Genomic DNA, 23,855 nt, shown 5'->3' on the forward strand with positions numbered 1-23,855 from the left:
TCATGCACAATGTGCCAAAGGGATAATAGGATTAGGCTATTAGGGGTGATCAAAACTTTCCTTCCTCTCAAACAACTAATTAATAATAATGACCAGGTCGTGTCGTGACAAAACTCTATGATAACGTGTCAAGATATAGACACGTCTTTAAATATCACAAACTATTTTTACGAATTTGTATTGAAAACGAGATAAAAATTAAAAAACTATTACATTAAATCAATAATTTATAAGAAACAAGAGACATATTATAAAATTATTATATTAATAATATATAAATAAATAATAGAACTCTTTACCTTTTTTTCTCAATAGTAATAATAATGGGAATATATTGATTTTTTTTGTTAGATGCATAGGAAATGTAGTAGACTTTATTTAAATCACCTAAACTCTTCTAAATTAAGCTGATCTTGCTAGCATTATTTATAATTATTCATTTTATGTATTTTCTTAATTAAATGTGACACAAGGGAGGAAGAATTGTTTGCGGGAGAAAAGAAAACCTCTGACTCTTAACCTTTATTAAAAGGCAATCGAAATGTTTTAATTTTAGTATTTGTTTTAACTTTATTCAGTCGCCGAACAGAGATCCCATTGGTTCAAGTGTCTCACTCATGGAAATCGGATAACTCTGTCTATGTTTCTCCTATCAGACTTGTTACAAAGAAGCAACTGAGTAAAGAATCTCTTCGTTTCTGAATTTATTCAAAAAATTATGATAATATTTTAATTAAATTAAAAATGACATATACTTGCTTCTTTATGTTATCTTAGATTAAAGTATTTCTTTAATGAATATTTAAAAAACGCACAAGTAATATCTAAAACTTTTTCAGCGCATGACAATGCTTCACTTTTGAAAGTTACGTAGCGGTTTTTTAAACTCTAGCTATATATCATATGTAGAATGTGACTTTTTTTTCATGTGCATGTATCACTCACTCCTATTGAGTAACGTGAGCCATTTTTTTTCCTCTTGGTGTGCAAGGAATTTTATATTGAAGAAGAAGCTGTGGTCACGAGGTAAATATTGGATCAGAAAACGAAGATGAGGCAATTAAGGGAAGGGTTAATGTAAAATCACGTGAGAACCCTTGCCATAGTTATATTATAGTTAATATTTGTTAATTAATTGTAACGCATGTAGAGTAGAGAAAAAGTGGATTTCATTGGCTTTATCCGTAACAACCAAAAAGCAATTATATAAATGAGAAGGAGCAATAGTCAAGAGTGTGAAAATCACAAACATAGCCAAAACAGAGACACAGAAGAGAGAGAGAAATAGACATCAATTATTGAGAGGTTCTGAAACTCAAAGCTTCATTCAATGGCATCAAGGAAGGGGTTTCTTTCCAAGGTAAGTTCCATGTTTGGATCATCAAGCACCGATTTGGAGGCAAAAGCTACAGAGGGTGACATGGAATTGGATGAAGCTGACGTGTGGAACTGGAACTTATCCAACAGCAATAATACCGCAACAGAGTCGAAGAAGTGGTCACGATCTGGTAAGAAAGGGTTCAAAAAGGTGGAGGGTGGTGGCAGAGTCAACCCTGTGGCTTCATCCTCAATGCCGGTGAATATTCCCGATTGGTCCAAGATTTTGAAGGAGAACTATGAGGAGCACGATAAGAGAAATTGTGTTAGTGATGATGATGATGATGATAATGATGGAGGAGAACGAATACCCCCTCATGAGTATCTTGCTAGGAACAGAGGAGCTTCCCTCTCTGTGCATGAAGGAAAAGGGAGGACCCTCAAAGGTAGGGACTTGCGCAGTGTTAGAAATGCCATTTGGAAGAAAATTGGTTTTGAAGATTGATTTTTTCATTAGATTAATAGAATATGGAATTGGGTGTATGATCTGATTCCATAACTTTCCAGTTTTTGGAACCTAGCTCTGTTAGAAAGAGTTCATATGATTATACTTCCTCTGTATCTTCTCTGCTCTTCATCAACAATTTTTTTTTTCTTCTTTTTGGGCCATTCTTGTTTGCTAAGTTATATATATTAGTCTCTTTCATTTTGAGTGTCTGAAAGAAGAATCACTCATGCTTGTAATTAACTATTCCCAACTACCTAAAAAAAAGATTGGTTTTTTATTTATGATATCTGTAGTTTCATGTTCATGTTGTAGTTGTTTTTTAGTGTTACATCATTTGTATTTTTCCCGATTTGTTAAAAAGGTTTTGGGTTTGAGTGAGGAGAAAGGGGTATAATGTTGAAGAGATAAAAGGCAAATTAGAGGGATTGGAAGAATGAAAGAAAAGGTGTAAGAAATACGTTGGCGGAGTACACGGTAAGATATAACGGCTCAACGCGGTTTTTTTTAGTCAACTACTTCTAAATTATAAAAATAATAAAGAATGGTGATATATTAAAACAAGTTTTTATTTATTATTGAAATTTTATTTTTTTAATTATTTATTTATATGTTAATAAAATGTATTTTGAATAATTTAAAATATTAATGCAGTCAAGTATATTTAAATTATTTATTGTAAAAAGTAGTTAAATATTTAGTTAATTTAATTAATTGATATAATTTATTAAGTTAATTGAATTCAATTTCAGAAAATTTGAAAGAATGTCGTTACAATATGTTATTGTTGAAATCAGATTAATTGAAATGAAACGACAAATATGGTTAATAATAACAGAAGAAACAATGTGTCATAAGCTGATCTTCTAAGTTTTTTATCAGCCAATACCTTGTGATAAGGATTATCATATTATATGACTGTTTTATCTGTTCTCATTAATGATTTTTTCCCTTTTATTTCAATTAATAAGATATATGTTTTAGTACACTACTTTAAATTTGTCAAGATTGCATTCAATTAATATAAACAATTTTATTAATTAATTAAATTAACTAAATAGCTAACTATTTTAAAAAATATTTAAATACACTAATATCTTAAATTATCCAAAATATATTAAATTAGCATATAAATAAATAATTTTAAAAAAATAATAAAGAATAAAGAAATAAAAAAAATGCTAGGAAACACGATTTAAAAAAAATTAAAAACCATATTAGCAAACACAACTTTACATAATATTTTTTAGAAAAAATCCTATCAAGCACGACTTCAACAAAATATAGAAAAAATTACACAACACAAAAAAATTTAAAAATTACACAACACAAAAAAATTTAAAAATATGCTTGCTAGCACAACCATAATAGAAAATAAAAAACCAAAAAAGTATGCATGCATGTAGACTTCGTATGAGATAAAAAAGATCTCTTGTAATTTACGAACAACATTACAGTAGTTATATTAAAAAAAGTTCAACCCATCGTTAATAAGTAACATTAAAAGAAAATTATTTAATATACTTAATTTAGAGATAAAAAATAATTAATCATTATATTAAATACATTATACACTAATTTATAAACTAACAAACTACCTAACATTAACTCATTTGGTAGAAAACACGTCACTTAACCTTGTGGTCGTGAATTCGAATCATCGAGCTTAATAAACTCAGACCATTGAACTCAGTAAGTTTAATGAGCTTTGAACAATTACTAACTCGGGTCAGACGGAAAATGACTCTCAAGTGTAAAGGCAGAAGGATGGAGTCTCCTGTTGAAAAGAAGCGCATGACTTACTTTGATTCCTCATTAGAAGAAGGAATGAAGTAGCTCTCGCGATAGTACGTATTTTTTCTCCTCCTATCTCTTTAAAGAAGTCTAGAACAAACAAGTGAGAGTGAAAACCAATGCGTTTTCCGAACCTTAATGAATCATTTTAAGAAGTTATTTTTATGAAATGATAATTTTCTCTTAACAAATTATTCCCAAAAATTGCACTTTTGTAAGATATAGAATGTTTTTAAAAGTAATTACGAATTTTGTGATATTTTTAGGCAAACATAGAATGGATAAGAGTGATGACAAAGGTCCACTCTGAGCTGAGTGAATAGATAAGAGATACAAGAAGAAAAATAAAGAGAGAAATAAATGTAATAAATAATATAGTGAAAAAAAGGAAAATGTATAAATAAAATGGAGAAGAATAATTATGCATAATTTTTCAACTCACCCTAATCTCTATTTTTTATTACATACCAAAAATGTCGTACAGCAGCCATTGCGTCACTTTTCTTTTTCGTACTTCTACCTAACACTTTCATTATAGTATTTATTTTTATTTTTAAAGAATATGAATATTTCCCCACATCCAACAAAAATTAATTTGATTTTAGTTTTTTTTAATTGTTTGATTTTTGTCCCTCTAACTTAAATATATTTATTTCTTTGTCCTGAAAAGCTAACGTTGAAATAACAGTTATAAACAGTTAGAAAATGCACATTAAAAAAAATACGTATTTTCAAATTAAGAAGGAGGAACCTAAGATGATTAGTTTAAAAAGTTTTAAATTGTGAAGATTTTTAAATAAAAAATATATTATGTTTTTTGTAGTAGAACAGTGCAAACAAATATTTTTTTAACACGAATGCTCTCATTTAAAATTAAAGAAAATCTTAAAAGAAAAAGCTGAAATGTAGTGAGTACTTTATATTCGCAAAGAACAAACATCGCACAGAAGTCATGACATGAGTGACCTGTGGGAATAATTTAAACGCGTTTTTGTTGAGAGGAAAAAAATCACAATTGAAAAGACGAATATTATCCAACTTTTTTTTACTAATTTAAATTTATGAGTTTTACAAATTATTTTAATCCCCTCTTCATTTAACGAAACTCAAAATAAAATATTTATAAAAGTCTTGGAAAATAGTGTCAACATAGTAAACTAAAAAAATAAGACATCTAAAATCTTATAATCAATAGGAATCAATTACACGTTGACATGAATATATTACAAGTGGCAAACAGATAAACAATTGTTGAATTGTTCGTAATCTATAACTATTAATTAAATATTTTTATTTTACATTACTGTGACACTACTGTGTTAATATGTCAACAAGTAACGTGCTTCATAATAAACCGTGTTAGAAAAAACAGAAAAAAATTAAAAGGAGCAAATCACGATTTCATAAAAGGGCAAGAACATTCACAAAACCTACAACAGCAATTAATTTCAGTAAATGGTCACTAAAAACAACACCAAAAAGTACACACATACTAAAGGATTTTTCTTATATTGAAAGTCTAGAAAGATTTATTTATTTTTTCGTTTACTTAATCTTTACTACTAAAAGATTAAATGCAGTATAAAATCTAACTGAAATCAACTTTATTTTGGTTTCATATCAGAAGTGTCAGCATTGAACTAGAATAGAAGAAACACAACTAAAATGCATTCAGTGACTAGGAAAGATCCAAAATCCAAAATACACAACAATTTTCGAGCTTCCTTTCCTACAGGATAAATTACCAGCTCAAAGGCCCTCAAAGAACCGAATGTGGTCTTCGAAAGTCTCTCCATGCCTTATTTTGCTCACTGATCCATCATCTTCAACCTAAAATATTTTACACAATAAAAATGACATGCTTTATAACAAATCAAGATGAGTTAAAATTAATTGTTAGTTTAAAACTTGCATGGGATTCTACAAAGCGAGTAAATCTTAAAAAACCATCACCAACAAGAAGCGAGCTATTCAGTATTACATCTTTCAAACATTAATTATAACAAGCAATATCCTCAGTTTGTATAACTTGTTTTTTCAAAACACATGTAGAACTTCAAATGATTTTGCAAAGACCTTGAACAAACAGAAAAATCATTAGAAAGACCTTATTCTTATTCAAAAAGGTTTTGCTGATAATATAGTTTCATTGAGGATTATCAAATATAAAGAAGTCTGCTCAACGAAGTTAGCAAGTGGAGAAAAGCAACTTCATACCCAATACTCGGGAGGCCGCATCTTTAGATTGTATGTTGATGCCATGCTCATGCAATAAGCGCCAGCATCATGAACGACCAAACCAGTACCCTGCCAGTAAAATTCGGATGAGACACAAATTTTGCACATTTATTATTTAAGCATATAGTTAAATTTAAATTTAAGAAAAAAAAATACTATATTACCTTCGCTGGAGTAGGAAGTTCTCTTCCTTTTCCTAAGAAATCTGCAGACTCGCAGACAGGGCCAACCACATCAAAGGTTGCTATCTCAGCATTTGATGGGGTAGGGGAAACCAACTCTATATGCTGCACCCAAAAATCAGATGTCACTAATAAAAATTCATGCAAACAAAAACTGACACAACCCATCAGCATGAGGTAGACAAAATGACCTTTTGCTCTCTCAATATCCAAGTTTCTTTAGAATGCATTTCATTCTTTAGATGACAACTTTAAATGCCATGTTAAATCTAACTGAGGTCACTTTTAATCTGTTTTCCAATCAAAAGTGTCAAGATTCAACCAGATTTGAAAAAAAGAACCAAAAAAGTAATTGCATTCTGTGGCATGATGAGATCCAAATCACAAAATACAAGATTGTTGTTTTTCCCTTTATGCTATATTTGGCACACAAGGGGGTGGAGGTTGTGGCATCCCAACAAAACCATAATGTATCAATATGTTGGATAAGTTTTGAGCTACTTTATATGTTTATTGGAAAGCACAAGCATTCATAGGGTCTAGAATTCTTCATTAGTTTCCAGTGCAATAGTTAGCAGAATGGAAGCCATCACACACAAACTTATCATAAGAACAAACTGTCTCTGTTATACATTCACAACAATCTTGATGTATTGATGAGAAGATATAACAAAATTTTGGCACTTTTAATATTTACCTGGTAAGCATCATAGAGACTAGGGCGGATAAGCTCTGCCATACTTCCATCAATTACAATGAAGTTTTTAGATCCATTAGTTTTAACACCTGTTACCCGGTTAACTAAGCAACATGTGTTAGCAATGAGTGATCTCCCAGGTTCGATGATGAGATTAAGACCACGGGAAAGAACAAGATCTCGTACCTACTCCAACCACAAAACAAAAAACTGATATCAACAGGTATACATGTGCACGGCTAATAAAACATAGTCCAATTTACTTATTCTGCGATAAAGGGGCAGTATAACAGGTCAAAGACTGATATAGATTGGCAGTGCAGAAGCATATGCTCCTTATGATATATAACACTTACAAACATATGTATTAAAAAGTGTTCATAGTATATGTTATTTCTAGGACTCAAATAAATACCACATAGTCATAATCTATTATATAAATATCTTCCGATCCCAGTGGACCTCCTTCAAAGGCCAACCTCGGCAAACATGAGATATTATCAAATCAACATGATTAATACAAACTGCTTATCTATCAGTTATCACACATAAACTGTGCTCATCAAGGACCTCCAGCACCAGTCATTTGGCACATACAAAAGGTCCAATAGTTATTTCTATGAAAACTCAACATGCATGAAAGCTTCTATCTCAATAAAACAAGATAACTGCTAAGAAATGCGATCACAATTGACAAATGAAATCTAGTAATTGATGAGATATTTTGGTCCTTTGAACTATAGCATCTTCAACAACTATAATTAACTAAACAAAACTCAATAGATGACATTGATCAGGTTCTTCAAATAATGTAACAAAAAGATGTATTGTGTAATTTAATAAATAAAATGTATTAGTTCTTAAAGGACTTCTTTATCAAGTTTACGTGCATCTCAAAATTACAAAATGGTAAATGCTAATTTTTAATTGTACAACATTGCAATATTAAGAACACCTATTTATTAGCCATTGCTCATTACTGATATTCATTATACTAGTAAGCAATTGCAAACTTAATTACATATAAAATGTAAAGATGAAATGATAAGTCCTCACAGTGTCAATGAGATCTCTAGGTGAAGGAAGGACGGCACCAGAATGATAATAATCTATCCCAAGTCCTCCTCCAATATTTAAATAATCAACTTCAAAACCCTGAGCTCGAATTTCATCAATGTAGTTGATCATAATGGTGGCTGCATCCCTGAAAATGTCTACCTGAAAGATTGGAAAAAGAAAACAGCAATATTTAGATAAAGATTAAGAATCAACATAAAGTAGTGCAAAACTTGAAATTGACCTAAGCATGAACGTTGAACACAAATAAAGGAAAAAAAAACATAAATATAAAAAAGGTGTATACCTTCATATAGCAAAGCAAAAAAAATCAGCAAAAACAATAATGATTTCCATCTGACCTTGGTAATTGTTGAACCAAGATGGCAGTGGGCCCCAACAAGTTTGAGCTCATTAGGATGCTCCTTCACTGCATCTAAGAACCATTGCAGCTTCTCATTTCTAATGCCAAATTTAGAGTTCTTATTCCCAGTGGCAACATAAGGATGGACCTAAGGATAACAAAGTTAGAAGCTTAAATATTTTCAAATAATAAACTTAAATGATGCAGATACGAGCTAGAAATCCGAGGTTTCAGGTCTGCCCATGGTGAGCTTTGCACTAATCAGTCAATCCCAACTCGTGCACTAACCAGTCAAATCACATCTAATACAGAAAAGTTATGGTACAGTGAAGATAAATGCAGGAAGAGTAAAGGAAAATACTAGAAGTGCTGAAATGGGGGATTTTATAATGTCAGTAAAAGGAAGATATCGTATGAATGGAATATGTAATTGCTTGAGAACATTGTTAATTAATTGTGGAAATTACGCAAAGCTGTTTGCAATCAAACGCCCTAAGCAATGCATTAATTAGAAACTCGACGAGTGTCATTAATAATGTTCACTCTACACCAGAAAACTTATTTTAGTCACATTACTCCTGGTAGAAGAAACACATTTTAAATAATTAAACATTTATTCTTTTCAATGGAAGCCTCTTTCGATCTGTTCAACTTCAGTTGCCTACAATTATCAATACGCAGAAAGACAATACAACTAATCTGCAAAAATTGCCAACGCCTTACAATATTCATGAGTCAAACATGACTAATCAAGAAGCAAAAACTGGACAACAACATACCTGTGGATCTACATCAGGATTAATCCGAAGTAAAACATTGACCTTCTTTCCAGCCCTTTTTGCAGCCTCTACAATGTTTTCCAAGTCAAACTCACTATCAATGTTGACAAACACACCTGCCTGGGCAGCCAAGACCAAGTCCTCCAAGATTTTACCATTCCCATTAAAGATACACCTGTCCATCCAACCCAGAAATAAACTAAGAGTTACATGAAATTCTTAACAGCACAAAATACAAAAAATGCCAAACAACATGCAATGTGGGTAGAAAAAAACACAACAACACATTAATCGGTTGATTGTTATTTAACCTTGTGGGATCGAATCCAGCACGAAGAGCCAATCTAAGCTCATTCCCACTAACAAGCACAGCTCCACAGCCCAAGTGCCTCAAATGTTCCAGAATCTTCAAGTTATTGTTGGCCTTAATGGCATAACCAATTACAGAGTTCAACCCATCCAACGCATCCCTGTAGGCTTCAACATTCCTAGTTATCTGGGGCTTGCTGTAAAGATAGAAAGGCCTTCTCTCAACAGATTCCATGATGTCATGTACCTTGAGGCCCTCACAGTACAGATACCCATCTTCGAATTTGGTGAAACAGTGTTGAAAAGGAGCCTTTTTTGAGTCCTCTACCGCGGTTTGAGAAGCGTTCTGGGAGAGAACCGCTCTAAGAGCACGCGGTTTGAGGGTGGCTTTGAATTTGAAGGGTAGAAGTAGCTTTTGAGTTAAAGGGTTCTGGTTAAAGGAGTGGTTATAGGTTTTGGTAAGGGATTGGGAGTGAGAAAGAAGGTGTGAGCCTGCCATAGCACTGTGTTGATGAATGATTTTGCCGACAAGACAAGGAAAATCACATGCCAAAACCCTCGTCCATGTTGCGTTTTTTCATTTCTTTTCTAAAGCTAAACCACAATAAGAACTTTAGAGAGAACTTTTATGTAGGCTTAGCCCATTATAAAGCCCAAAAGTAGGGCCCAAAAAGTTACATTTTTCTGGTCCGGTATCTATAGACTAAATGGTAATTTCTTCCTACACCCCTACATTTATTTCCTGCAATCCCATAATGTCTTGCAAAGACAAAATTGTCTCTATTATTTTTTAAGAACCCTAAAATGCACTTAAACTTAAACTATTTTTTTCTTCTTCGTTTGCCTCTCAACATCCCCCCGTTCATTCTCTTTCTTAACACCATCGTTCCATTTCTCTCTCAGCAGACTTCATTGCCTCTCCACGGACTCCATTCCTCTCTCAACGACACCATTCCATCTCGTGTTTCTATGGGTGGTTTAGGGTAGTGTCTCAAAAACTTGATGGAAGGAGGGTGATTTCTCTTGAAGGTAAGTAAATTTTTTGTTTTTCGGATTTGCAGCTCCGTTTTTTCTTTGGATTTTCATTTCTGTAGTTCATATGTATCCGAACAATACCGTCCAATAGCTTTATGGAATAGAGGATTCGTTTTTATTTTTTTGCATTCTGGATTATGGAATCCAGCAAAATTTCGGATTGGTGCTTTCGGTAAAAATTTTGGATCCACCAATCCGTAATTCAAAATATGCATTCCAGATTCAGAAATCCATAATTTAGAAAAAACATTCTGGATCCACCAATCCATAACAAAAATTAGGCTTCCGGATCAACAATCCAGAAATCAACAATTTATACAAAATTTGCTTTCAAAACACCCCTCATTTGAAAAACAAAATGATTCAGTTATGGATTGATGAATCCGTAACACACTCTCAGATCCCGATTTCTGGTAACCATAAAAACGCCATAACCACCAATCCTCCTAAAAAACCTTAATTTTTACCTCTAGAAGCCAAACAAGACTTCAGCAACGCAACCCACTTCTCCACCTTGTTTCGCACGAGTAAAATAACTCTTCATCAACGTCTGAGATGAATGAAGAAGATGAACAGTGCCATATAAACTGAATCATGGTGCCTTTTTCAAATAAAACGTCAAGGCCAATTTTGAGATTTATTAAATTGTGGGGGTGCAGGAAGAAAAACATAGGGATCAGGAAGAAGAAGCAAGACTAAATAAACACACTGTTTTTGTCAGCCAATGGTTTTTTGCATGATTGGCAAGGCATAGAAAACATAGTTTCTGACTTAGTATTTCTTTTGTCTTTCTTTTTAATTAGATGTGCATGAATATTGAGAAAAAGAAAGGAAAGAAAAATGAAAAGTGAATGAGAAACCCATTGTTTTCTGCTTTCATTTTCAAAGAAAACTCAAAATAGATACGAAGATATGATTGGTGGAAATATTTTGAAATTTTCAACCAATCATATAACACGATGTAACATTTCCTTGAAATATAAATGGGAACAAATGAAAACTTGATGTATCTTTTTTACAGTCACTGCATTCGCTCATTCTTATCAATAAACATGTAAATAAATATACTCTAATAATTCAAAAAGTGTTTATGAATTTTATATAAAGAGTACATGAAATCACACACACTTAAGATATTCAAGTTTAACTCCCAGTAACAACATAATGTTGGTAGCTAAACTAGTTACACACAAAAAACCAAAGTTAGACTCTTAAACAGCTTAAGACATTGGTGTATTTTACCAATAATTAAACTATTTTTGTGAGAAAAAAAAAAAGCAAATGCACGATATAATCTATATTGCTTATCATAAAAGAATTAAGTAAAACCTCTCATTTGATTATTATAAAAAAAATTGAGGGAGTATAATATTACTAAATATGCTCTATTATTAATTGAAATTTATTAAAAATAAAAAAATTTATTGCCTTATTCTGTATTTAATAAATAGTTTTCATGATATTTTAGATTTCAATAATCTTAAATGAAAAATATATAACTAGAATAGTGTGCTGAAAAATAATTATAAATATTATTGTGTAATTTATTACGATCGAGCGATTTTCTTTGGCGTTGGAAGTGGTTAAACACGTAAAGATTTTCGTGTGCCTAAAAGTGGGCTACATATATTTTTTCTTTCCTTTATGTCTTTGATTTATTTGATACTAGGTGGTTTTTTAACATTAATTTGATTTTGTTGGGATATTGAAGTTATTCTCTGTCAGGAATGTTTTTGCATGTGTTCAAACTTTTTAAGACCGAAAGTTCATGTTAAGTTTAACTTTATTTAATATTAGTTGAACCATTCTTTGAACGTGATTTTTTATTTATATAATACAACAGGAGGTTCATAACTTTTTCTTTCTCTTTTTTAAACATTAACAAATATTGAAAGAAATTATTCAACAAAAGCTATATAATAATAATAATGACTACATTAAAATACATAAACTAATTAATATTTATTTTTTATGAATAACTAAAACTATTTAAAATTGATCAAATATATATGGTTTTTAATTATTATTCTGAGGACAGTTCTTTCACGTTGATGTTACTTTTTCAGGATTAGTGTTAGATAAGGGACGTTGTTTGCAGAAGTAAATGAATCTTAGATTAGTAATTAGTGATAAAGTTGGTCTGACATTGTTTTTAAAAGGTGATTAGTTTAAGAAATAAGAAAAGGCAATCATAGGTTGATGATAATTTGAAGAAGTTCATTAGCAATTTTATAGAAAAGTGGGAAGGCATATGGGGTAATTAATGTGATTAAACTTGGTCTTCACATTGGGGACCAATTTTGGGTTCAATATTATGAAGGGAGCCATGGCCATGATTATGACACTCTTGATAACATATACTTATTTTTATTGAATACAAAAGAAAAGGGCCATTGTCGGTTAAAAGAAAAGGACAGAGGAAGAGAAGAGATAATTGTCGACATTATTTAGACTAATACATTTGGACATATATGGGTAAATTTCTGTATATGGTGAAACAATGAAATCGTTTGATATCAAATTTTCCTTATCCAACAGACACAGATTAAGAAATTGTTGTCAAAAGCTGTCAAGAAAAATTTGGTGTGAATGGTTACAACAGAGATTTGGCAATATAATGCACGTCCTTTTAACTTGAGAAAACTGAAAACAAACGTTGAACCATAATATACAAACCATGTTACCAAACATAACAATAAAATATTCCTTAGAAGGTGCTTTCACAAGGTAGTGGTCCTAGACGTATATGCTTGCCAAAACTAGCACTACATAATGCACAGTCAACTGTGTATATTATAGTCAATACCCAAGACTAGCTCTTTAATTTAAACAAGTTGACTGATACAAAGAAAGGAGCTTTTTCAAGACCTTATCCTCCCTTTTTTACTCTTTGGCTAAAGATGAAAACCTTTCCAAGTCCTCATGTACTACCACATTACTTTTTCCTCCATCTATCATTACATTGATTTCTTTCTTCATTTTCAAACATTTTGGATTTCAATGTTCAAAGAGGGAAGAGGATAACACATTATTCTGTCAATTCCTCCCCTTTTTATTCTGTTGCATATTGGAGGCATGTTCTCTTAAGGCAAAAGTAAAAAAATCATCTTTTTTATTTCCATGCATACCAACTTGTGAATTGAATCCTTGATTTCATTTTTAAGAAGCAAGTGTTTCAAGAAATAACAACACAAGAAGTGGAGAAGGAATGGGAGGTGTTGGCTTGCAATGGCATGTTACAAATTTGAAGATATGAATACATGAGAAGTGATGACTACTACTACACAACCACTTAAAGGTTCATGAGATATCTCTGAAGCAATAGCCCCAAATGTACGAAGCAGTTGTTTCAACCACTGGCAATTGTTAGATGAGACCGGGGACCAAAGATGGCCATCATATTGTCTTCAGATGCATGTGGCACATGACCCCTTTAACTTTTTCTTTGAATCCCATGTTGCCCCTGCCAACACATGGCACTGTCCCATTCGCTGGGAGATAAAAGGGTCCTACAAACCTCACTCTCTTGGTCCAACTGATTTGAGGAATGCAACCATTTCTTTCCATTGCACTTCCACCCAAGAATTGGCCCCGGTCACTCAGTACTGCTTGCTGGTCGAGTGAGTTAGTCTCTTGTTTGTTGTCTTTAGTTCTGTCACTCTCCTAGCCCTCTCGAACTCAAAATCCAGTTACTTCAAGACAGGCCTGCAACATTTCTGTCTCATTTTTGGTCCCATTCTTAATTATTAACACTTCCCAACATTTAAGTCCGACCATGGTTCTGTACACTACCTCCCATCAACTCATGGACACTGTTCTTTGTGTATTCTTACTTAGTTACTTGCTTTAATCATCTATGCAAAATATATTCTAAACTCCTTTCACTCAAATTAAGAATAATAACTGTATATGGAAAATGTGTTCATTCTCTTGGCCAGTCAAACGTAAAAATTAATTGGCATTGAGAAATAATAGTAAGTTCAGAAGCAGGTACTTACAACTTCAAGAAAATCAAAGTTTCACAAGTAATAACAATAACTAATAAAGTAGTATCACATATTAAGGTCAATCCTGGTAATTTACACAAGAAATTAAAAGGATAAAAGCAGAACAGCGATAAAAATATAACTTCTTCCAGCTTCAAAATTCTATATGGCTCATCTTCCGTGCACGTGAAGTAACCTAACTACCTTGACATGTCATAATCTTGAGGGTATGCAAGCTGCTGTTCTATCTGCCAGCTCAACTTGGAAGCAACACCCTCATGACAGGGAACGTAATCCTGTGAATTAAACACAAAAATGTATATCACTTTCTTCTTTCATGTTACTCAACTACATAGTTTTGCACAAGAAAAGTTGATTACGTATACAATTGATAGAATAAGCTTGATGACATAAATGTGCATATCCTCGGATATCCGAGAAAAGTTTTGTTTTGTGCGTCTACAAATCTTTTATTTACCTATTTACATATACAGTATGAAACCAGAGAAACCTTTTGTTTTGATGTGACTTTTCCAATGAAATCTGAGAAAGTGGTTTTATATAAATAAAACAGTTGCTTCAAATTGTGAGAAGCAAATTGAAAAGGGGTTGAATAATAATGCACACAATGCTTCACTAGACTTTTCAAAATGAATATATGGCTGATTAAAAGGGTAAAAGTCAACATCTGTTTTATTTTAAACGATATGCAAATATAGTTTTTTTAGTAAGGACATATTACCTCCAATTTCTTCACCAACTCCTTTGCTGTTGGTGCTGATACAATTATGTGACGAGCATTTGGACTGATAAATCCCTCTTCCACGGCTTTGTCAATAAATGACAGCAAGGAATTAAAGTATCCATCAACATTTACTAATCCCACCTACAATTTTTGGAATGTCAAAACCAACTAGGCTGCAAGAACCACGAAACTAAAGGAACATAAAATATTGATGATCAATTCAATTACCGGCTTGTCATGAATCCCAAGTTGTGCCCAGGTTATGACTTCAAGAAGCTCCTCTAGAGTCCCGTATCCTCCTGCATGTGATTTGTTTGCATGAGTTTCTTCAAGAATTGAAAGCACAAACACAGAATGAAAATAAGAAAAACAAAGTCAATTTGGAAGGGTTTAATTGAAAAGTGAAATCGTAATTTAATTAAATAATTTGAAAGCTGTATTTCAACTATTAGTTGTTTTTTGGTTTGACTGTGGGATCTATGAATCCCCATGTCCAAGATTAACTAACCATGTTACGTGACTGTAGACTCTAGAATTTTAGTACTATACCAACTTCTTGTTCAAACAGAATCATTCATGGATTTCGCAGTGTGAAGGGAGAGTTCATGAGAGATCATGAATTGACCCTCCTGGGGAATCACTTTCGTACGAGGGATATCCCGAGATAGAGTGAATGACAGCATTGTCTTGGAGCGTCTCCTCTCTCTCTTTCCCTCTCTGTGTCACTAATTTTCAGCGTTCAATTATTCACTGAGGATGATAACAACGAGCAGTTAAAAAAGTCTTAGGAAAGGGTCAAGCATTATTCCGTGTCAGGTGCAGGTGCTAGTTGGAAACGTTATCTGGTGAAAGTTCTCCTGCTTTACTCTCCCTCTTGAACAAATAAGGCAAGTTTTGCAGAATCACGTCACGGTCCAAACCAAAGTTGAGGGGGAAAATGGTGTATTTATTCAACCTGAACCTAACCACAGTAGCTCAGAGCCGCAGAAGCTCTAATTTATAGTCCAAGATATATCAAGGGTTCATGAAAGGTCAACATCGCTTTCAGCCAGCTTTGAAGGGTTGCTCTCTCTAATCATGGCATTGGGATGTGGCATGAAAGTTGGTTTTGCAGCAGTGTCAATTGAATTGAATAAAAGAGGCACAAAAAAGATGGTTTGGTTAGAGACAATTTTTTAAAACTACTAAATTCCTGTCCTATCCCCATACCACAATGTTTACTAAATAAGTGGACACTAGTCAACATTATCCATTACGTGTCGTGCCTTCCAAATCATCACACAAGTTTTTGACGCCTTGTCAAGTAGTATCCATAATTACGCGTGGTAAACACTTTAAAATTGTTTTGCCAAAAATGTTTAGCAAAGAAAAACACCAAAGCCAGTGTCAGTTTAAAAAGTTTGTAAACTTTTCTAGACAAAACCATTTTGCTCAAAAGCAACCCAAGTAGTCGTAACACCGAGAAATCAACGGGAAACATGTCGGTTAACTACCCTCCAAAGAATCATGCAGAGATATGGCCATTACTAAATACTATAACCACAAAAATAGTTTAAAATTCTCTTCCTACATACTTTTATCAATCCTCTTAGTCACTGTATGAATAACTTGAATATCTAAAATATATTATTTAAAATACACACACACAATATTTGAGATATCAAACACATTTATTTTTTTTTATCTAATACTTCTTTTAAAAAATATTAACAAGATATAACATAACTAAAGTGAGTGGAGCACATCATGGTTTCAATTTTTTTCTTTTTTTGTTAGTGTATCTGATTCTAATGTGCAAACAAGTATATTCTCAGTCTAACCTGGTAAGGCAATAAAGGCATCTGAATGTTTGGCCATCTCTGCCTTCCTTTGGTGCATATCAGCAACAGCTTTTACTTCTCCCACCGTTTCACCAGTTAGCTGCAAAGGACCATCAAAACAAAGGAATCCAAGGAAAGAGAGCATTTAGTAATGATGAAAGTTGCAGGGATGGAAATCTGATACATTTAACCAATTTATGAAACTTTTTCCAGTGGAGTATTAGTGTACAAGACAACAACACAGGCAAGCATTGGTCGACAGAAACAGATTATTAAAAACAAAATGCAAAAATAGCTAAGTTTTCATTTTCAAAATTGACAACATTCTCGTGCAGGTTGTAATAGAATGCATGAAAAGACTCCTTGATGAAGTTGAGAAACATATTAAATAAATAAATAAAAAACACAAGTAGGAATACTTTAAAGCTTAAAAGTATGAAGAAAAAAGGGGCTAAGCTTTTTCTACTGGGTGAATCAGATATACATACCTCTCGAGGCATGAGCGTCTTGGGAATAACTCTGCAAGAGACAATTACAAGACAAATATAGCATCAATGGTGAAAGAGACTAACAAAAAATACAGTGGTTACTCATTGACTATGAATCCTTGTTCTTGCCTTTTACCCAACAGCTTTGTGGGAAAAAAGAGAAAGGAGAATTAAAAAGAAACAAAAAAAAAAGAGTAAAACGGTGCGGGAAAAAGTGTGTATGTTACTTACCCAATGACATGGCGACCGCCATCATGAACAGCTTGAGAAACCAAACCCATTAGACCAATGCTTCCCCCTCCATACACCAGATCGATGTTCCTTGAAACCTTCCAATATCATTCAAAATAATATTAGTCACCCTAGAAATAGTAAACAATAATAGTGGTGGTTATGATTGTGTATGATCTAAAAAAAAGAGTAATGAATGACCCTATAGAAAACAATCCCCGAGAGTACATTATTCACTGTTTGAAAATGCAAGACTGAAAGTAAAAGGCAAAATTATTCCTCAACGCTCAATCACTCAGCAGAGGACACTTGTTAACTCCGTACAGAGCTCAGTTCAGAGCCCCTGAACCAAAAGCTCAAGAGGCAAAAAAAAAAAACAATGGAGGCTTCAAGCTCTAAACGAAAACTACACTAAGTTTAACAGTTTCAGAATGCTTTTGAGGCTGCTGTCCGTGATGAAGAGACATCATCGCTTTCATTGCAAACATAACCAAGACACGGGATATGGTTTCAAGGGAATCAATAACCTTACCCAAATGAAAACGTTATAAAGAATGTGACCTTACACATGATGAAGTTCACACTGAGGCAAAATATTTAACACCCCATAAGAAAAATAAAGGAAAGAAAAGGTTTTGAAGATGTTGAGGAAAACAAAACAAAAGCATAATGTAGAGAAAAGGAAGACATGGATAACTAGCATACCAGTTCATTGCCGAGCTCAATGGCAGCATCTTGATAGCTACTCTTCTTGCCGGGGCTACTTCCACAGAACACACAAATCCTGTTGAACTTTGAAAGCGTTATCTCGCACCGTGTCTCCATTTGTTAGTTGTAAGGAAGATAGTTAGTTATATATTATAAGTTTCAGAGTCACAGAAAGATTTAGTAATGTTTGTGAAACAAAAGAGTGTCACAAAATCCAAATTCTGTTCCTAACAGTATCTTCCCCTGTTTCAAGTTGTTAGAAAGAAGTGTAAGTGTGAGTGAAGCAGTAACCACAATAACAAGATTACACTCTATGAGAAGAAAAGAGAATTTAGGAGAAGACTCTGTGCTTGCTTGGCTACTACTCTTAGAACTCTCATGCCTTTATATAAAACCATGTTGGTCTTCGCACGTGACCGCCTTAGCAGTTGGCACGCGCGCACTTCTACTCTCCCGCTCCCAATCTCTATTTCTGCTTTGCTTCCTAATTAATATCTGCAGAAAATAGTAACTATTTTTCCCCAACTATATCTTCATACCAATTTTTTTAACACACTATTGCTACCAGAAAATATTAACTAACAGCTCTAAAATTAATTCACAATCAGTACTCCTTATTAAATTTTAAGTTTAGTATAGAAATATATGTTACGACTTTTACCTGTGTTAATTTTTAAAATAACTATACCTAAAAATAAGGTGATTTCTAATTAATTATTGGTGTAAAAATATTATATATTCGTAATGTACAGAATTACACTGGTAATTAATACGAATTACAAATAAAATAATGTCATATTAGAAATTTTCATTTTAATAGATAGAAAATAACTTGACCTCTCTATCTGTGTAATGGTTGATTTTTTTTTTTCATTTCTAGTAAAATACACAATAATTTTTTCATTGTTAATGCTTGTTTGTTCAAGAATGGAATGGTACTTTTCTCCATTGGCATAAAATAAACTTAAATTGTGATCACATATTTAAGATAATTTATAGTTGGTTAAGGTGCATTATTTATATATATTGATATGTATTAAAGTTAAACTTATTGAAAAATAAGTTTAAATAATTTAACTCATATTGAGATATATACATATTGTATGTGGATTTAGATATTTGTTGATGGTTTGATACTGCATTAGATATTATATTAAGAAATGAGTTTGTGAATTAAGAATTGTTTTCACTTGTAAAATGAAAATTGTGTTTTTATTATAGTATTGTACCTTTTTATTCAACTTTATACATGAATGAGGAGAACATTGAGAATTGAAAGATAAGTGACAAGTATAGATGAGAGAAGAAAGAGATAAATAAGTATAATAGAGATGAGAGGAAATATTTTCTTAGGTAATGTTAGTGATAAATATGTATAAATTATATATATATGAAAGGAAGTTATATCTTCATGTACTAAAAATAATTATAATTAATGAAAATAAAATCAAACTAAATTTGTTGACCTCTTCTGATTTTAATATATTGTTTGTTTTAATGAAAATAGAGAATAAGACTATCAGGAAAATGATAAAAATTAAAAATATAACTTGCTAAGATTTATTGAAGAGGAAAAATAAAAGAAAGGAAAGGGAAACTCTGTTTTGTCTTCCTAAATTGGAATGAAACAGTAGGGAGTATTTATGTTTAAATTTTTAAAAATAAAAAATAATAATAATTTTTATGTTAATAAGTTATTTTGTCAGTCATTTTTATAGGAGAAATAAAATGTTGAATATGGTTTGGTGACAGGCGTTAATTAGCGTAGATTTGTTTATTGTTGAATCTGCAGAAAGGGTCTGTTGTAGAAAGTAAGTTGTTCCAAAAGTGACATGTGTTGGATTTTTACGTCAATTTTTATGGGGAGGACCATACCTATGTGGTTCCAAGTCTACAAGTAGTGGAGATGGCAATTTGAGGTCTAATTTCTCCCAGGACACAACTCCAGGACATGTTGCCCTTATCTCTTTCTTAAATCATTTCCATCTTCTTCTTTTGGATTCATGAGAATCATTGAGCTCCACCACCTGAAATTTGATCATGCGGGTAGTCTGAGTTTTTGGACCTGTAATGTGAACCTAGAGAACCCAGGCTTATCCAAGAAAATAAGGTGTCACGAGTCTTATTAGTGTCAATTATTACCATGACCAACATTGCCATTTTGCTTCCCCTCCCACCCCTGACACTTTTTATGCTTTGCATTGATTTAGTCCTTGCCCAAAAGGGTTGAAATCATTTAGCTGCCCTTTATCTATAAGGGAACTGCATCAACCAACAAAGTCATCCCTCCATAACTTTTCAACCAACCAAAGTAACAATGCTTGCTTAACTAATGAGAACAAAACCTCTCCCTAACCACTAAAACACTTTAAAACCATTAATAATTCTTCCTTGGAAAGAAAAGCATAGTGGGAACTCACTGTCTTTGCTTTACCCCTACAAGGCCACAATGAAAAATGACATACAATTCTTACTACCCTTGTGCCTTTGATTAGGTTCACCTCCTAAAATGGAAAAAGGGTCTCCATCAAATCAAAGAAAATAATTTTTTGTAACAAGAAAAGTTGAGTCTGCCATCAAAATAAAACGTGAGTTGCCACAATTTATTAATCGCACCAGTGGACACTGCTGTCAGATTTTCTTATTTAGTCTGTGCAGGAAATTTTTTATACTGAGCAAAGAGTTATGGGTAATAGAAAAGGTTAGTGTAGATTGTGCTCCCATTGTGCATTGATGATTGAGAAAAAACATGTGGGTAGTAGTGTCTAATATATATATCACCTTGCCCTCATCCACCTTCACCTTCCCTTACTCGATACTCTTGTTGTAAGTATAGGAAACATTTGATTTTTATTTTACACGCTCCTTTCCATTCCCCCATATCCCTACTCCCTCAACTCTTCAAGCATATTGTCCTCAAGCCCATCATTCATCTTTCTACTCATTGCATCTTGTCTTCTCTACTCCTAAACCTAACTCTCCAAACTCCACTACACCTGGTTGCATAGAATCTACATGAACATTCTTTTAGGACTAGTCTTAATCAACTTCATACATTGGTAATCTTTTCTGTAAAATATAAATTATGTTTTTGGTGTCTGCATTCAAACTTTAAACGTTTTTTTAAATTATGATGTGTGATGTGTTAGGCTTAGTTAGTCTATCTGAATTGATGGACCCTCTGATTGATTGCTGACATTTTGTTTATATCTGATTTACCAGGATTATTAGAACTGAACTCATGCCTTTAAGCAAAGGTTATTATAGTAGTTTGAGTTCCAATCCCCAAATAGCCTTTTTGGCTGTTGTGGTTTAGCTTTATTGACAACTCTGTTTTGTCTACTTTTATTGTCTTCACCTATGTTTAGATATTATAAACTCATAATCACTCTCTTAATGGGGGATTGAGCTTATGTATAAAAATTGATGTGAAACTCCTGCATGCTCGCACGCGTATGTTACAACATGTTTTTGCGTGTTAGTGAGTTTACTGGTTGTCTTACTATGGTAGTGTCATGATACTGGTATAGAAATATGCTTCACCTTAATGTCATAAAATGAAAACTATTCCAGTTTGGAACTGTCACCCTGGACTTGGTTTGATTATGGTAGATTCACAGGAATTCAATGCACACATATACTTGCAATTTTCTGAAATACTTCCCACTACACAAGTTGAGGTTTTGGTCTCTGCAAGTCCTTCTGTTCAAGTTATTAACCAATCATGTAAATGTAATAATATCATATAAAAATTCAAATAAACATGTTAATAAAGATATTTATATTTAGAGTTAAATTTAAATATATACAAAGTTCTTATTATTACTATTATTAATTTAATTAGTATCATTAAATTTATATTTCATTTATGGGTATTTTCAAAATAATGTTTATTATTAATGAGATATAAATTATTTTTATATATTTTTTGTTAATTTTAATGTTCTTAATTTCTCTCATCGTTCATACATTTACTGTTTTTACTTTTATTAATATAATCATATTTGGTAGAATATAAAAAAAATAGTGTGAGTTTATGTTGTAGTATGAGATTGTAATTAATAGGAACTATTATTTGGTGAGCTTAAAAAATGCCATGTCGGGGCTAAGATTTAAAAAATGTGCAACCAATTAATATGAAATATCTTTCAATTTATCTAAAAAGTTTTGGATTCATCTCTCAATGTATATATATCCTTTAAAGAAATCTTTTAAATGTAAAGTAAAAAAATAATATTTTACTATAAAAAAAGAACACTTTTAACACAACAAAAATTGATTCTTAAAAGTAATAAAATTGGTCGTTAACTTCATTTCCAATCAAAATAACTAGTAAATAAAGATGAAAGCGAAAAATCTAGTCACAAAATACTTAGAGATTGACTGATAAATTGATCGATATTTTGTCGCACAAAGTTTGGTCACCACAATTCTAAGAGATCAAATTAGCGACTAATTTTTCCATAAAAAATTGGTGGCTAAATCCACCGTTAAAGTAAAAGGAGATAATGATCACTGTTTTTGATTGTTAATATATTGAAATAATTAATTTAAATAAAATAAATTTTGGTGACAAAATTGGAGATATAAGAACCAAATTTATTTTGGTAACTAAATATTTTTTTTAATTATAGTGATTGATCCTACTTTAGTTGTTAAATGTTGGGTTGATCATTTATAACGACCAAACCCACTTTTGTTTGGTCACTAATGAATGACTTTGTAGATTTAGTCACCAAATCGTTTTCGATGGCTATTTAATATATTATTAATATCCATTTTAAATGGTATTTTGATTTATTTATAAATAATTTTCAAACTTTTTATAAATACTCAAAATTCAATCAAGTTAAACAAAAAATGAATTCCAATACATAATTTAGGAAAGAGGTATATACAAATTAAAAGTAAACCATATTCCATAACACAAATTATTGTAAAAAAGTTAAAAGAGTCAAATCTATTACGCAATTTAGCATACAACTAATCTTCTTCGACATTATCATCTTTAATGTGGTATACTTTATGATGTTCACTCACAGTAGGATCTGAAGGGTTTGGCATGGATTATTCATTTGAATGTGTTGTAAGATGAGTTTCATCTGCTCACCTTGTTGGCGGATGCGTTAACTTTTCCCTTGATGATTTTTCATCAATTGCTCTATCTTTTCTTCTAGTGTCTGCTCCTTGGCATCTTTTTCCATAAGTTCGACATTTAGCATTTGAATAGTTTCACACATTTTTTCTATTTGATGGACTACTAGAGCTTGGTTTGTAGCAAGGTGAGCACTTGTGGAACTATTAAACCTTTTTCTCTATACACCAAGTCCATAGACATTCCATTTTTTTTATTTCCACCTCAACAACATTATTGTATATTCCATTGTCATAAATGGAGGCAACAAGAGAGTTTTGCAAAGATGAACCTTCAAGCATTTGTTGTTCTTGAGCTTCTTCTCAGCGTTGTTTATATTTCTCCTTAAAATGAAGTTAAATTGATTATTGTGAAGAAAACGTATAGTAAACACTAAATTATAACTTAACATTTAAACATATTGCAAGCTCATGGGTCTTGTCATTGGCACATTGTCTAGTCTTCAA

General features: G+C 32.2%; 3 protein-coding genes across 3 annotated transcripts; 1 reads left to right on the forward strand and 2 right to left on the reverse strand.

The window, feature by feature from the left end:
• The first annotated feature begins 1,131 nt into the window (after positions 1-1,131).
• Positions 1,132-2,106, forward strand: LOC137814454 (protein S40-4). The gene has a single exon (XM_068617212.2). It carries the CDS (start codon positions 1,331-1,333, stop codon positions 1,820-1,822), a length of 492 nt encoding a protein of 163 aa, XP_068473313.2. The 5' UTR covers positions 1,132-1,330; the 3' UTR covers positions 1,823-2,106.
• A 3,092-nt stretch (positions 2,107-5,198) lies between these two features.
• On the reverse strand, positions 5,199-9,856 carry LOC137814453 (diaminopimelate decarboxylase 1, chloroplastic). The gene is made up of 8 exons (XM_068617211.1): positions 9,244-9,856; positions 8,933-9,107; positions 8,152-8,301; positions 7,790-7,951; positions 6,734-6,919; positions 6,019-6,141; positions 5,834-5,923; positions 5,199-5,446 (listed from the first exon to the last, which is right to left on the reverse strand). Exons 1-8 carry the CDS (start codon positions 9,738-9,740, stop codon positions 5,366-5,368), a joined length of 1,464 nt encoding a protein of 487 aa, XP_068473312.1. The 5' UTR covers positions 9,741-9,856; the 3' UTR covers positions 5,199-5,365.
• Positions 9,857-14,206: 4,350 nt separating this feature from the next.
• LOC137814455 (cytokinin riboside 5'-monophosphate phosphoribohydrolase LOG3) lies at positions 14,207-18,695 on the reverse strand. Its single transcript, XM_068617213.2, has 7 exons — positions 18,252-18,695; positions 17,547-17,644; positions 17,316-17,346; positions 16,828-16,927; positions 15,236-15,306; positions 15,005-15,148; positions 14,207-14,558 (listed from the first exon to the last, which is right to left on the reverse strand). The coding sequence occupies exons 1-7, from the start codon at positions 18,369-18,371 to the stop codon at positions 14,463-14,465; spliced, it is 660 nt and encodes a 219-aa protein (XP_068473314.1). The 5' UTR covers positions 18,372-18,695; the 3' UTR covers positions 14,207-14,462.
• Positions 18,696-23,855: the final 5,160 nt, after the last annotated feature.

Source organism: Phaseolus vulgaris, chromosome 1 (genome assembly GCF_051622355.1).
Source record: "Phaseolus vulgaris cultivar YP4 chromosome 1, ASM5162235v1, whole genome shotgun sequence".
Taxonomy (NCBI): domain Eukaryota; kingdom Viridiplantae; phylum Streptophyta; class Magnoliopsida; order Fabales; family Fabaceae; genus Phaseolus; species Phaseolus vulgaris.

Excerpts from the sequence above, each read along its gene's own strand:
- LOC137814454 (XM_068617212.2), top strand. The coding sequence starts at position 1,331 with ATGGCATCAAGGAAGGGGTTTCTTTCCAAGGTAAGTTCCATGTTTGGA.
- LOC137814455 (XM_068617213.2), bottom strand. The coding sequence starts at position 18,371 with ATGGAGACACGGTGCGAGATAACGCTTTCAAAGTTCAACAGGATTTGT. Across the intron at positions 17,645-18,251 it reads TTGAGCTCGGCAATGAACTG|GTTTCAAGGAACATCGATCT; the intron begins GTATGCTAGTTA and ends TGATATTGGAAG. Across the intron at positions 17,347-17,546 it reads GGCGGTCGCCATGTCATTGG|AGTTATTCCCAAGACGCTCA; the intron begins GTAAGTAACATA and ends TGTCTCTTGCAG.
- LOC137814453 (XM_068617211.1), bottom strand. The coding sequence starts at position 9,740 with ATGGCAGGCTCACACCTTCTTTCTCACTCCCAATCCCTTACCAAAACC. Across the intron at positions 9,108-9,243 it reads GCTGGATTCGATCCCACAAG|GTGTATCTTTAATGGGAATG; the intron begins GTTAAATAACAA and ends TTGGATGGACAG. Across the intron at positions 5,447-5,833 it reads TGCGGCCTCCCGAGTATTGG|GTTGAAGATGATGGATCAGT; the intron begins GTATGAAGTTGC and ends AAAATATTTTAG.